The following is a 16061-nucleotide window of genomic DNA, read 5'->3' on the forward strand; positions in this document are numbered from 1 at the left end:
TGGTGGTGGTGGTGGTGGTGGTGGTGGTGGTGGTCGTGGTGGTAGTGGTGGTGGTGGTGGTGGTGGTGGTGAGTGCATAAGCAAGCATGATGATGCATAACCTGATGATGCCATGGTTAAGTGCTTAGCTGTGAACAAAAGGTCATCAGTTTGAACTTACCAGCCACTTGTGGGAGAACACGGTGGCATTTTGCTCCTAAAAAGACTGACTCCTTGGAATCTCTACAGGGCAGTTCTGCTCCATCCTAGTGTCCAGATGAGTTGGAGTTTAAATAGTCGTCTGTTTATTCATCGATTTCTCCATCCATTCACCCATCTATTTTCCCCTCTACCCACTAACCCCTTGAGTTTTCCCCTCAGAATTTACTGATATCAAGAAGAATACTAAATATTGTACAGCTAATTCCACGACTAAGGACGATCAAAAGAGAACTGATGTCTTTGAATTAGGGCGTTGACAAAGAATATTCAGTGTACTATGGACTTCTGGAGAGACAAAGCAAATCTGTCTTGGATGAAGTATAGTGGAAATGCTCTTGAGAACGGAGGAGGGTTAGACTTTGTCTCACCTTCTTTGGGTATGTGATCAAGAGAGACCCATCTCTGGAGGAGGACAGCAGGTGCAGTAAAGCAGAGAGTCAATGAAAAGAAGAAGACTCCAGAAGATGACTGGACACAGGGGCTGTGTCAATGGGCTCAAGCAGAGAAACATTTGCGGGGATGGTGCAGGACGGGGCAGCGTTCAATTCCATTGTACGCAGGGACCACCACGAGTTCGAACTAACTTGGTAGCACCTAACAACTCTAAGATATGTAGTTTACTCAGACCGTCTTGGGAAGGCTAACTAAGAGTACACACCTGTCGTTTTGTGGTGACACTTGTGTTGGGCCAATTTCATGTTGGCTTCACTGAGCAAAGCTTAGACGCATGCAGCCACGGCCATGGTCACCATGATGAGAAGAGGTCAAGAACCCTTTGAACCCAAAGAGCCTGCCTCTGTCCTACAGCCTACACTGTCTCAGAACCATGACTTGAGTACCCTTTATAAGAAGTTCAGCAGTGTCTGTGTTTAAGGAGATACCAGAAAAGATCTCCTGCTGGGAAGGAAAAAGACCATTGGCATTAAGAAGCTAGAAAACCTCCATGTGGTTCCAGCCATCTGCAAGGGACTGCTGGAGACACAGTTAAAATTAGTAACATAAGGCAGGCCACAAACACTAGTGTCAATCCCTTAGGGAAGGGGTTTTGTCACTTAATGAGAAAACAAATAGTTTTCTTTTTAGACAATCTACTTCTATCTCAATGAAAGTAGAAGAAGGATATATAAATCCCGATTTATCAGAATACTAATTATTTATATGGACCCAAACTTATCATTGTTAAGTTAATGAACACTCACCATCTGAAACAGAGTCATTTATGCACACCGTGGCTTTGCTGGGCTCTCCAAGGGCAGCATTCATAGGCATCCGAAGCACCAGTTCGAATTTCTCAATTCCCTCCAGCACTGGTTGTCCAAGATCATCCAAAATAATTACACGAACAGTCTGCATGTTGACTCCCGGTGCAAAATCTAAATTATGACTGATTCCTACATAGTCTGTTCCAGCTAGGAGAATTAAAAAGACAGTTATTAGTTGCCACTAAATATTTTAAAAGATAGACAAATTATATATACATAAATATTTAAAATAATTGCACATACAAGTTATATATATATCAACTAAAAATTTGGTGAAAAAATGGAAATAAAAGATAATGGGAATTTTTCCCCCACTACCTTTTTGGTGGATGCTTGCATATATAACTACTTTTCAAAATTCACAAGACCAGTTTGACATTGCAGAAAATTATATTTCAATGAAATGCCCGTGATTGATACCTACATTGTTATGTACATTACTGAGATGGTAGGTCCAATATGGGATTTTTTTTGTCTATGATGAGTATAAGGAATGGCTTTACTGACTTTGGCTTCTATCTGATAGCTCCCTTATCTGGGATTTCTCAACTGTTTTCAACCCCATGTATTATTTTGATAGCTACAAAAATGTAATGTCTTTATTAATTGAAAATTTAAATGAAGTCTTATGATTAATAACAAAGCAAAGTTAATACACTTCCATAGTTCTCTCTGACCATTTCATAGTACGCTATCTAACACTGTCTGGGAAAAGGGGAGGCTTTCTACTATAGTGAGGAGTCAGTCTTGGAAACCCACAGGGCAGTCCTACTCAGTCTCTAGTGTTGCCTTCAGTCAGAAGGGATTCCGTGGTCGTGAGTTTGGTTCTGAGTTTGATCTGATATTGTCTCTGCTCTTCATCTTCCCTTCTCCATGGGGCTTATTAGGGAAATGGTAATGACAACAAGAAGGAGACACATCTAGTGTAGAGATGGGACATGTTTTGGGAGACAAAGAGCTAGGAAAGCATCGAAGGTAGGGCCAAAGCAAACCAGAATTGGTCACTTAACAACACAACACAACAGTCCTCACCACTGGGCTTAACAGCAAGCTCAGGATGAGAAAAGATTGCAGTTGTCCAGGATTTCATTAAACTTGAGCCCACACTCATCGTCCATGGGAGCAGCAGCCATCCAAATGACGGATGACATTTGGGCAAATCTGCTACAAAGTGCACCTGACCCAGGCCACGATGCTCTCAGTTACCTCCTCAGTGTGTGCGAACTGGACACTAGGGAAGATAGACCAAAGACAAATGGATGCCTTCGAATTACACTGTAGGCAAGGACTCCTTCATCTCCCAGGGACTGCCAGAACAAAGAAGACATCTGTGTTGGAAGAAGTACAGCCTCCTTAGCAGTGGGGCTGGCACGAGGGCTCACCATCAGCCGAGGGAGGGTCTGTCTTCCGAGACCGCACGGTGACGCTGGACGGCCTGGACAGGTCGGTGCCTGCTCTCCACACTTGCACCTCCACGGAGCCGGCATGCTCGTCCACTGAGTACTCCACAGCACTGAAGTAGAACGTTGGTTCTGTGGATAACAGAGCAAGATCCATTCCGGTTACTTGATTTTCCCATGCCCACATCTTACTAGATTATTCATCTTCGTGGCTCTATTGATCATGGTTACTATTTTTCGTGTGTGTCTAAGATGCTGTGATTGTTAGTAGCTGTGAGGCCATCCCAAGAACCCATGCACACTGCCTGATCCTGCACCATTCCCACCACCGGGTTTGGAATGACCCTTTGTGTTCATTGACTGGACTTTCAGATGATTGTCAGGTCTCTCTTCCTAGTCTACCTTAATTTAGAAGCCACTGAAACCTGTTCAGCATCCCAGCAACACCACTAGCCTCCACGGATAGACAAGTCGTGGCTGTGAAGGAACTATTCTGGATGGGAAGGGAACCCAGGTCTGACTCATAGGCAAGCATTCTACCACTGCGCCACCTCCGACCCTGTTAATAAGACAGAATTTCTTTAAAGGATAGATTGCTAAAGTGCACAGGCCCAAATGCCTTTGCTGAGAAAACAAGCAAACAAACAAGCACAGAATAAAACCCTTAAGAAGAGAACAGAGCATCCTTTTTGTGAAGCAGAAGAGTTAGTTTGTCCCCTGGGTGAGTTATAAATGGTTTTGAATGTACTTCCAGGAAGCTGAGCGGGTTAGATAGCTGGAACGCAAATGAAGGGACCCCTGAGGCTGAGCGTTTTGGAGTTTTGCTTGGCTGCTCATTCCATCCTCTCCTACGGTGGGCTCCTTCCAAAGCAAAGGCACAGCTACTTGCATGATGACATGTTCTATTCCTTTAATTTTGAGCGGAATCCAGTGGATTTGGTTTAGCACCTGTAGTGGGTCACCAGTATGGAAGACTTTAGAGAAATCAGGCCTTGCTTGTATGTTGCATTTTACCCGCAGGGTCTTGGGAGGTATTCAATGCCAACTGAGGATCCACTGGAGAAATGGTGGACATAATCACCTACCAATGAGTTTAAACGCATTTACATGGATTTACACGAATGAAAATGTTGAGACTCGGTCATTCCAGACTCAGCTTGTACTTCGGGACTCTGCATTTCCTTCCATTATTGGCAGTTACTCTGTTATGATTCATGTTGGTGAAAAAACTTAGAATCTACTGTGCACTGTCAATGGACCAACAAATCACTCTTAGAAGAAACACAGCCAGAGTGCTCCTTAGAAGTGAGACTGGTGAGACTTACAACTTGCTTCTTTTAGACACACTATCAAGAAAGGTAAATCACTAGAAAATGATACCATCGTTTTGTGTGGCAAAGTAGAGGATGAGGAAAAAAGGAGGAAAATTGCCAATAAGATGACTTCACACAAGAACCCTACTAGCAGATTCAAATGTACCAGTGAATGATCACGAGGGTGGTACAGGATGGGGCAATGTTTCTAGCTGGATGACTACTATTAGCAATGACACTGCTGATCCAATGACACTGGGGCTAACAGAACCACTCCTCAGCCAGGGCCTCTGAGGTAACATTGGGCAGCTAACCCTCACATTGGTGGCTCAAACCCACCAGCAGCTCCAAGACAGAGAGATTGGGCTGTCTGCTTCCATGAAGACGCATGGTCTGGGGAACCCCAGGAGCCGTGCTACTCTCTTGGAGGCTGAGAGTTGCTCTTTGTTGAACCATTGCTCCCGGTGTTCCCTAGTGACCAACAGTTTACCTGGGGAGAGAGCAGTCAGAAGACTGGGGCAGCATGCCTAGCTGATTAGAGATAATTTGTGAGCAGAGTTAAAAACAAACAAAAATAAAAAGACACAAACCTACCTTATTTTGAAACACCTCTAGCGTCCTGTTAATGATGCACCCCTTATTCATGAACTTATTTTAGAAACAACCACTAGAGAGATAAAGGTTGTATTCCTCCAGAGTCAGGCAAACAGTCCTTTGTCACCAGACCTTCTGGTTTTACAGGACCTAGAGTCTAAGAGGACATGGAACAAGAGTGCTTGAAGGGTAGCTGTCATGTTTCAGAGCATCAGATTGAATTATCAAAGACCTGCTGGTGCAGTGGTTATGCACTGGGCTGTGATCCTCAAGGCTGGCAGTTCCAAACCATTAGTCGCTCCTCGGGAGAAAGGTAGGGCCTTTACTCCTATCATCTTCCTATCATCATACTCCTATCATCTTCCAAAAAGTTACAGTCATGGAAACTCACAGGGGCAGTTCTATAGGGTCAGTCCTATAGGGTCAGTATTGATGACGGTAGTGAGGTTATTCATTTATTTTACTTATTTATATTTTTGGGGGTGGGGGGATGTTTAACTGAATTTACCAAACACACAAACCAAACCAAACCCCTACAAGTTCTTACATTCAATGGAAATTCCCTGCTCAAGTTCAACATGAATTCTTTCCTTTTCTCCCCCAAATAAATTATCCTTAGGAAAACCGGAAACTTCTGTTTTCTCTGTTGAGTCATATTGGTGGTATAGAAGATGTTGTCCTTAGGTGTGATTGAGTTGGCTTCGACCCACAGCGACCCTGTGCACAACAGAATGAAACCCTGCCCGGTCCTGCCCCATCCTCACAGTTGTTCCTGTGCCTGACTCCATTGTTGCAGCCACGGTGGCCATTCCTCTTGTTGAAGGCCTTCCTCATTTGGTCCATCAGATTGTCATAGTGTGGTGGCTTGCGGGTTGTGGTGATGCTGGAGCTGTGTTACTGGCATTTCAAAAGGCAGCAGGGTCACCCAACGTGAGCAGGTTTCAGGGGGAGATTTCAGACCAGGAATAGACAATGAAGAAGAACTTGGCTCCTCACTTTGGAGGAAGAAAGTGCTGAAAACTTTATCTACAGCTTGGAGGCATCTTCAAATACTGAAGAAATGCATAGCCCCACGGAATTCTTACATCAGATGAAAGCAGCCTTGGGGGTTTGTTTGCATATTTTGTTTCAGGAGTGATACATCGGCCTCCAGCTGACTTCACCTCCTTCTCACCCTTTCGGCTGGGAAGGTGCTAGGGAATGAGGATGTGTGAGCAGAGGAAGGTGCTATCTCACTCGTCTCCGTCAAGGCAGCTCTTAAAGACGAGCCAATGCATTCCTCACATCTCTCCCTCCTAAGTCAGGGCCAAAGGTGTCCACAGATCATCTTCCAAAAGCTTTCACTGACCAGACGGCAAAGCAGGCACCTCTGAATTTATTCATTTTTTTTTTTTTACAAAAGGCTTTTTACAATTATCGTGAACAACAGTGATTCCGTAAATCTCTTCACATTCTCGGTAAACCACATAATCGTACAAATGACCTTCCTGTCCTGGGCTGGAACCAGGGCAAGCCCCGAGGGAGGATCTCTCCACTCATAATAAGACACCCTCACCCCCGCATCTCCCTGTCTCTCTTCTCCTCTCAGAGGCAAAGGAGAAAGGGGGGAAAACAAAGCCATCCTACAGTGACCCAATGATTTGACATGGTGGTGGCCAAGGCACGGGTGCTTGTTTGGCCTGTTTCCAATGGCCAACTGTCAAGTTCTCACTGTTCACATGGGCCGTGCCCAGCAGGGCCCCTGGGAGCCTCCCACAGTCTCCGGAGGATATGTCCAAGCTATCAATGAGAAACAAAGAACAATTGTTCCCACATATGGAACATTCCCGACATGTCAGTGTCTTAAGTCCATGTTTGAGTGTATGTATGAACTGGGGGAGGGCATGGCATTTTTAGCTCTGCAATCGGTAATGTTACCTGGATGTCACAAACAATGTTATCTAAATTTTATCTCACAGTATCTTTTTGCCTGCAGCAGAAAAGAGGGGGAGGGGGGGCGTCTTAGCCACATACCCCACATCTTTACTATGGCGATGTCTGTCAAGCATTAGAAAATGTCTCTAAGTGTTTTTCTCTAAAGTGAGGTTTTGTCTTTATTGTTTTGGTTACTGGTAGATGAGCGCATATGAAAGCTGGACATTGAATAAGGAAGCCACGGAAGAGTTGATGCACTCGAATGACAGTCTGGAGTTGAAAGTACCACGGACTGCCGAACGAATAAACACATCTCTCGTGGGAGAAGTACAGCCCAAACACTGCTTCGGTGCAAGAATGGTGAGACTTCATGGCGTGCCCATTGGGCATGTTATCAGGGGAGACTCGTCCCTGGAAAAGGACATCGCGTTTCATGAAGGAGAGGGGCAGCGAAAAGGAGAGCCACCCTTGACAAGAAGGACTGACACCCTGGCTGCCACGAGGGGTTAGACTACGATTGTGAGGGTGGCGCAGGACCAGGCCGTGTTTCGTTCCGGGGTGCACAGAGTCACCCTGAGTCCAAATCGACTCGAGGACATCTAACAACAACCACGATAACAAACCGTGTGACTTAGACATCGTCTTCTCTCTCTGCTCCCTTCACGGACACAGGCCAGCTCAGCAAAGGCCATCTTTGACCTGGAGGGCTGAAATGATCAACTGTGATCCCGTCACACAGTAGGCTGTAGTCTGTATAAGTAGTCTGTATACCGTAGTCTGTATAAGGAAAAATATAAAACATACTACCAGGCCAGCAGGGTGAAGACGAAGACATGACTAGAACTCACCACCTTTCCATCTTCTCAGTGCAGCCGGATGGGAATGGGGAACATTCACCCTGTAAATGCAGTGCTGCTGAGCCGATCTGGCTCATGGAGACTCTACAGGACCGGGTCGAACTGCCCCTAGGAGTTTCCAAGACTGTAACTGTGTACGGGAGTAGAAAGCCTTCGTTTTCCCCCTTGGAGCGGCTGCTGGTTTTTGAACGGCTGACTTTGTGGTTAGCAGCTCAATGTATAACCACTATGTCACCAGGGCTCTTGCTGTGATTTCACTTTCAAAGCCTCCCCAAACTCTTTAAAATCCGAACATTGTAGGTAATTTGTGCGAATTGAAAAAACAAAATCCTTCCGATAGTGAGCTGAATCCTACACATCCCTTAAGGAAAATGGCGGATGTTCCGGAAACATTTGAGTGTGTGCTCAGCCAGCGTAAGTAAGTAAATAATAAACCAATGGATGAGGCTTGTCATCCAACAGTCGAAAGATACACATGCCAAACCCAGGAAAAGCGTGCGCTATTACGGCTATGATTACTTTGAGTACGATTTTACGCCATGTTCCCTTGGGTAGGAGCCCTGGTGGTGTTGTGGGTTCTTCAATGAGCCGCTAACTGCAGGTGGAAACCACACTGCCCACGGGGTGCGAGGGGGCTCTCTGCTCCCTAAAGAGTGATGGTCTTGGAAACTTACTGGTCCTGTAGGGTTGCTTCACGGCATTGACTCAATGGCAGTGAATGTGAAGTTTTATCTCTGGCTACATTTATTTATTGGTGTTTGACTAAGGAAACCTGGCCAGGTAATGAGCTATGCATGCTAACTACAATTCAAGCCTCCCTGTCATGCCGAGGAAGAAAGATGAGGCTGCCTGCTCCTCGACGTATAGGGTCGTGATGAGTCAAACTTGACGTAATGGCTGTGGGTTTTGTTTTGTCTTTGTATAGGACATTGGTTTCTTTGAAAAATTAAGTACATCATATCGCTACAGTCCATTTTGGAAATATATCATTCACTCACTACCATCGAGTTAATTCTGATGCACAGTGACCCTATAGGACAGAGTGGAATTGCTCCTTCTGAGCTTCTGAGACGTCAGATCTTCTAAGGGGCAGGCAGTCTCATTTTGCTCTCATGGAGCGACTAGTGGATTTGAACTTCTTACTGTATGGCCAGTCAGCAGTTCAGTGCATAGCGAATTATGCAGCTGGGGCTCCTTCTGAAATGTAAATGCACTTTCGAAATGCATTACAACAAAAAGTAAATGAGAGAAAAAAGGGCCTTTTTCATTCTACAATTCAGACCTGAAATATGCGTAGTGGCTTGTCCTATATTTAAACTCAGGGTTTTAATGGCGCAGAATCAGTGGTTGATCACATTACCTAGAATGATCAAGCCCATGCTACTTATTCTGCAGCTTGTTCACACACACACACACACACACACACACACACACACACACACACACACCATTTCTCATTGCTGCACCACCCACCATAGAGCACCCCAGAATGCATGTTTATTCCCTCTGCCTCGGAAAGATACGTTAAAGCCAAAGAGTGCGCAAGAACACTTTTTTTCTAATAATCTGGCATTCCGTGATGCTTACCTTCCCCACACGATCACTGAAGACAAAGTGGGTGCATAAGCAAATGTGGTAAAGAAAGCTGATGGTGCCCGGCTATCAAAAGATATAGCATCTGGGGTCTTAAAGGCTTGAAGATAAACAAGTAGCCATCTAGCTCAGAAGCAACATCCACATGGAAGAAACACACTAGCCTGTGTGATCATGAAGTGTCAATAGGATCAGGTATCAGGCATCAAAGACCCAGAACAAAAAAATCATATCAATGTGAATGAGGGGGAGGGGGGAGCGGAGATCTAAAGCCCATCTGTAGACAATTGGACATCCCGTTACAGAAGGGTCACAAAGAAGAGATGAACCAGTCAGGGTGCATCATAGCACCATTGAAACATACAACTTTCCTCTAGCTCTTTAATGCTTCCCCCTACATCACCCCCACTATCATGACTCCAATTTTACTTTACAATTCTGGCTAGACCAGACCTGGGTACAGATAAGAGCTTGAAACACAGGGAATCCAGGACAGATAAGCCCCTCAGGACTGATATTGAGAGAAGTGATACCAGGAGGGTAAGGGAAAGGTGGGGGAGAAAGGGGAACCGATTACAATGATCTATATATAACCCCCTCCTAGGGGTGATGGCCAACATAAAAGTGGGTGAAGGGAGACATTGGTCAGTGTAAGACATAAAAAATAAGAATAATTTATAAATTATCAAGGGTTCATAAGGGATGGAGGGTGGGGGAGGGAGGGAACAAAATGAAGAGCTGATACAAAGGTCTCCAGTAGAAAATGTTTGGACAATGATGATGGCAACAAATGTACAAAGGTGCTTGACGTGATGGATGGATGGATGGTGATAAAAGTTGTATGAAACCCCAATAAAATGATCAAAAAACCAAACCAAAATAAACCAACCAACCAAACAAAGCCAAAGAGTGTCTGAGCAATTTAAGGGGAAAGATGAGGCTTTCTACTCTCCTAAGGGTTGCAGGTCTTGGAGCCCCATGGGGGCAGTTCTGCCCTATCCTTTAGGGTCGCTGAATCGGAATCGACTGGATGGCAGCGAGGGTTGTTTTTGTTTTTTGATCGCTTTTCAAAGTTGATCTCATGACAGAGTGAGAAATGCACGAGGGAAGCCAAGCCCTCCTGTCTGGATCCTTTCAAGCAAAGGGTCCGCAGCCTCATTCAGTGACGGCAGAAGAGTCCACCTTAGCCCCTCAAACGTGGATACCCTGTTCACGGCTGAGAAAACGTTGACTCCTAACAGTAGAGCTAGGCTCACACTCGTGTGCTCGGGACCGAAGGGCAGAGGAGACTTGGCAAGCTGTACAGGGGTGAAGCCAAAGCAATGTAATGTCTTTTCCCAGAAGGGAGAGCGAACTTTTTGTTCTACTTTGTTTGTGTGCAGTGTCTAGATTGATGTTTACAATCGCACGTTGTCTCCTGAGAAGGAGGGAAGAGATAATTGCTATCTGGAGCCAAATCTCATTTGCTCCCTTGGACACAGGCCGTCAGTCAAGGGAGCTTTCTAGTTCTAACTCACATGTGTGCACATGTGTGCCTGGAATAGAAACCCTTATGGTGCCTAGTGGTTCAGAGCTGGAGCATAATACAAAGGACCCCCCTTAAATTATTTCCAATTCAGATCTGGCCTCCTGAGCTGTAGATCTTGTTAACTAACGGCCCCCACAGATTTTTCTGATGGGACCTCCAAATAAAACGTTTCCAACACAAGTCCAAGGCCTGAGCCTCACCTGCGTCTCCACACCTGGCTATCTCTCTACCTTGCTGCCATGATCCTCGGTCTGGCCAGCATCACTGGCCCCTCGAATCCCTTCAACAGTCCTTCACAGACAATTAACCAAAGTGGCCTCACCCAAAGCTAGTCTCGTCCTGCTAACCCCTTTGCTGAGTTGTGTGTTGCTTTCAAGATTGTGCAGACGTCATAGTAGGGTTTACAAGCCTGAAACATCTGGTTCAAGTTTGCCTTTGAACGTCATTTTTAGCCTCGGTTTTTTTACAATATATATTTTTAGCCTTGATTTTACTTTGACGATCCTATAACTCGAATGTCTTCAATAAGCCATGCCCAGTCTCTGCTACACCATTGGCTCTGCTTTGAACACACCTTCCCTCTTCCTCCTATGAAGAAGATTCCTGCGCAAGTTTCAGGGCTCCGTTCAGAAGGCAGTTTTGCTAGGAAGCACCCTGAACTTCCCGGACAAACCTGTCACTCCCCTCAACTGTCACTGCCTACTTGTCTCAGCTCCTGCCTCTGAGCCGCCCGTGACAAGGAGCTGTTATTTTCCGGAGTTCCCACAACACTACTCCAAGTATGAGCTCAATCCACGTTCGTGGAGTGAAGGAGCACACTAATGTCAAATAGAACACGACGAGTTGTTCACGAGAGTGAGTGAATGCGTGTCTCCTTGTGGTGTGGTGACTTAGGGCAGAGCCTTCCTTGCTGGGCAGTGAAACTTAAAACGTGCTTCAGAAGAAGAGCAAATAAAAGGACATTCATCCATTTACTCACTCATTCGTTTTTCTTTCTTTCTTTCTATCTATTTTCACCCCTCTTTCCTCTGGACCCAGAGAGACCAAGAACTGCCCTTTAGATCGCCGCCACTCACAAACTTCCCCCTTTCCACTTTCTAACTGGAGGTGGTGGGGGGTGGTTATACAATGACATTTTAAAACTTCCCTTTGAGTGAAGCTCTTGGCCAGTAGCCCAATGTTTAACCCATTGCACCACTAGAGGGCAATTTTTGGTTTTGGCGTGGAGTCTGGGAGAATACACCAGGGAAAGATGAAGTGAGTTGGATGAAGTTGAAGAAAAGGACTTTTAAAAAATACTTAACTTTGCGGTTCCCAAGCTGGATGTGTATTTGAATAGTCCAAAGAGATTTGTAAAATGCAGGTGCTAAGAGCTGACATCCAACTGATAGGCTGCAGGGGGTGACCCCAGGTACCATGTTTTCACAAACAACCCAACTTGCTGTTGGCATGGGTTTGTTGCTTTAAATCAATGTTTCCTAACAAACACAAATTATTGGACTTATTGATCAAATTGTTTTAAATCCAACAGCTCTCTGTATGCTCATTACTTTCTCAACATATACTAGTAAGATATGAGGGGGATTCAAAAAGTTTGTGGAATAAATCCATTATCCTGTAGTTCAATTTCTGAAGTCCCCTTGTACTGGCTGTATTAGTGCTGTTTTCACGGATAAGAACACTGATTGGAGAGTTTAAGAACTTGATCACAAGCAAGGATGTTGCTTGGAGGACTAAGGTGCACCTGACCGAAGCCATGGTCTTTCACATATGCACGCGAGAGTTGGATACTGAATAAGGAAGACTGAAGAAGCATCTAGGCATCTGAGTTGTGGTCCCACAGAAGAATATTGAAAGCACTGTGGACTCCTAAAAGGACAAATAGATCTGTCTTGGAAGAAGTATGCCAGAGTGTTCCTTAGAGGCAAGGATGGCAAGACTTTGTTTTATATACTTTGGACATCTTGTTCAGAGAGACCAGTCCCCGGAGAAGGAGATCATGCTTGTTAAAGTGGAGAGCAAAGAAAAAAAAAAGCAATCCACGCGATGGAGTGGCACAATGGCTGCAACCATAGGTTCGGGTCTAGAAAGGATCGTGAGGCTGGTGCAGGACGTCCAGTGTTCTGTTCTGTGGTACACAGGGTCACAGTTGGCTGGATGGCACCTCACAACAACAGCAACAACAAGTCAGGAATCAGAGAATGGTGGAGAAAGTCTGCCCCTTAACTACAAGCAAGAAAGGAGGCATATCGACAAACCGTTTTCACAAAAATGTAATAGACTACACTTTTACCCAACAATTCACTGTAGGAGGGTTTACCATCTAGGACTCCTAACTTAAGTGTACAAAGACACTTGCATAGTATGTTCATTTGTGCTTGATTTGTAATTGGGCACCATTGGAAACAAGCTCAAACTCACTCAGAAATAGGATGGGGTCAATGAAAGCCCATTCATAAAACGGAATGGCAGGCATTCAAGTTGCTATGTCCTCAGGAAAAAGTCTAGTTGAGATGTAGATGTCTGGTGAAGGATGATTCAAATGATTTCATATTTTCCACTCTCGATTTGGCATTGCAAGCAATAATAACAGATTACCTGTGAAAGATAAATCTACCATTGCCTTGAAGATTGTCCTCTTCCTCCTAGACCCCCAAGCAAAGGGAGTCACTAGATGTTGCACAAGATTAATACACTTGGCTGCTAACAAGAACTGGGAGGTCTGAGTCCCTCCAAGATGCCTCTAAAGGAAGGCCCTGCGGTCTCGTCCAAACATCAGCCATGGAAGCCCTATGGGTCACAAGTTCTACTTTCACATGTGAAAGTAACCCATGTCAGAGTGAACTTGCTGGTATCTCTCTCTTTTTCTCTCTTTAGGAAAGAGAAAGCTTTGTTCAAAATCAGAAAGACACATCTATGGATGTAAAACCCCACAACCACAAACAGTGGAAAGTGGGGGCCAAAGGTGCACAGTTCTGCTAGCTTCTAGTCCTGAGCCTGGAGAAAGGTAGTGAATCAATTCTTGAGGGGTCACAGGACTCCAACTAAAACCTAACTCTAGGGTGACAGCAACATACACATGTTTTCACCTATCACAGATGAACAGGTTCCACTCAGTTACAGACATATGCTGGGAAATAGCTCTCACTCACTCACTACCTCTGAGTCGATGCTGACTGAAAGCGACCCTACAGAACAGGCTCTTTATGGGAGTAGAAAGTCTTGTCTTTCTCCTGAGGAGTGGCTGGTGGTTTCGAACTGCTGACCTTGAGGTTAGCAGTCCAGTTGTAACCACTATGCCACCAGGATTCCTAAACAACTAGAAGCTTATAAAAAAGGTAATATGAAACAGAACTATATTGATTGAAGATATGAATAAAATATGCTGGTAGACCCAACTAAGTATTGATTGTCCACACAAATAATCATTATAATGGATGTCTCCATTTAAAAACAATGGAACTGAAAATCAAGACAATAGCAAGAGGCTAGAAATGGAGGAGTCCAGTGGGTAGCTAAGCCACTTTCATGGTCATATTTTATTCAAGAGGACAAACTGTGTTAGCTAGATTACAGGTAGGTTTGTTAAAATTATAAGGGTTTCTGCCAAGAGAACAGAAATAGAAGATGGAAAGATAAAGATAAACATTCTGAACTCACGGTAACTAGTTTACAAGAAGCAAATAGAATGGGGGGTGAGGAAGTTCATATGCAGAAAAACTCAAAATAACAATCCCAAATATAGAATAAACCTACGTCAGGATCTATTTAAAACAATTAGATAGGAATAACAAAACTATAAAAAGTAAGTCTACAAGTACATGAAAATGTGAAGGAGACAGGGGCTAGAACAATACTTACTAGGCCAAGAGGAGCAAAAGGAAAGGTGGTTGAGACTATTCTGTGTGTGATGACATTATGTCAGCCCAATATAAGTTAAAGTAAAACCCTTACAGCAGATCAATGAGTAAATCCACCGAGTGGAACAAACCGTAAACCAAGACTATGTAGTAACTGTGACTTGGTATTGAAACATATAAAGCAAGACAGAATTACAAGAAAACATGAATCAATCAACATTTTGTAACCCAAACCAAAGCCATTACCACTGAGTTGATGCCGACTCATCGCGACCCTGTAGGACAGGGTACATCCATCCTTGTGAGTTTCTGAGTTAACTCTTTAAGGGAGTAGAAAACAGAGGAGTGGCTGGTGGTTTTGAACTCATAATCACTATGCCAGCAGGGATCCTCATCTATAGCTGTGGTTGGTATTTAATTGTTTCACTCTTAGAAATTGACAGATGACGCAGAACAACAATCAGTAAGAACAAAAAATTTTATAACATAAGCTTTGTCTAATATGTCTTTTTATCAGTCCCCTGTCCCTCAAATAAAAGATTTGACTCAAAAAAAATCCCCCAAACTCCCATCAACCTATAACAAAAAGTCTAATGGCCAATGGAAAGATTGGAAACTGACAGACACGTACGAGTCTTAGAAGAGACAATTTAAATTGCTAACTAAAACCATGTTTACTCTCATTAGCACTCAAGGAAATAATATTAAAGTATCAAGGAGATACTAACATTCACAATAATGCTAAAACATACAACAAAAACAAAAATCCAGCAATAATAAACATGGGAAAGAATACATGGACACACAGGGCTTGTAGGAGGGGGATTGTAGAGTGGACTTAATCACCTTGGTGAAAATTTGGCAGTAGTTGGCAAAATTGAAATGGTACATACAGTACAATCCAGAAATTCCCACATTAGGCATATACCCTTGAGGAGGTTTGCACAGGCCTACCCAGAAACACTTCAATGAATGCTCAGTGCAACAGTACTTACACTAACAAACAAGGGTAAAGCACAAACACCTATCAGGAGAGGAGTAGATAATAACTAAAATTCATCTAAATGGATAAAAAGGACCAGATCCTGAAAACATATGCCAATTACAAAAATTACAAAGCAAGCTTACATGGAAACATCCTCAATTTGTAATTGCTGCTCTTGAGCCTAAGTACTCAGGGGCAACAGGTAAGGACTTAGATATTTATTGTGTAGCGTGTGATTCTTTTAAAAGATCTCTTGCAACCAAAGCAAATGTTAACACTGGTTCATTTTGGAATTTTTTTTTTTTTATTAACAAAGCTTATTTTATTTATTTATTTATTTATTTTGTTTTATTTTAATCCTTTTATTAGGGGCTCATACAACTCTTATCACAATCCATACATACATCAATTGTGTAAAGCACATTTGTATATTCATTCCCCTCATCATTCTCAAGACATTTGCTCTCTACTTAAGCCCCCGGCATCAGCTCCTCATTTTTCCCCTCCCTCCCTGCTCCCCCCTCCCTCATGAGCCCTTGATAATTTATAAATTG

At 43.9% G+C, this 16061-nt stretch overlaps 1 protein-coding gene across 1 annotated transcript in view; it reads right to left on the reverse strand.

Moving 5' to 3' along the window:
- The window catches only part of FREM2 (FRAS1 related extracellular matrix 2), a gene marked incomplete at its 5' end in the record, with an annotated part of 201540 nt that overhangs the window by 41600 nt on the left and 143879 nt on the right, over positions 1-16061 (reverse strand). The window contains 2 exons of the mRNA XM_004711271.2: positions 1401-1610; positions 2846-2995. Of these exons, the coding sequence (XP_004711328.1) occupies positions 1401-1610; positions 2846-2995 (360 nt within the window). The remainder of the gene's footprint in view (positions 1-1400; positions 1611-2845; positions 2996-16061) is intronic.

The sequence above is a fragment of the Echinops telfairi genome, unplaced genomic scaffold, assembly GCF_000313985.2.
Source record: "Echinops telfairi isolate 266 unplaced genomic scaffold, ASM31398v2 ScPeMD7_11;HRSCAF=52, whole genome shotgun sequence".
Taxonomy (NCBI): Eukaryota; Metazoa; Chordata; class Mammalia; order Afrosoricida; family Tenrecidae; genus Echinops; species Echinops telfairi.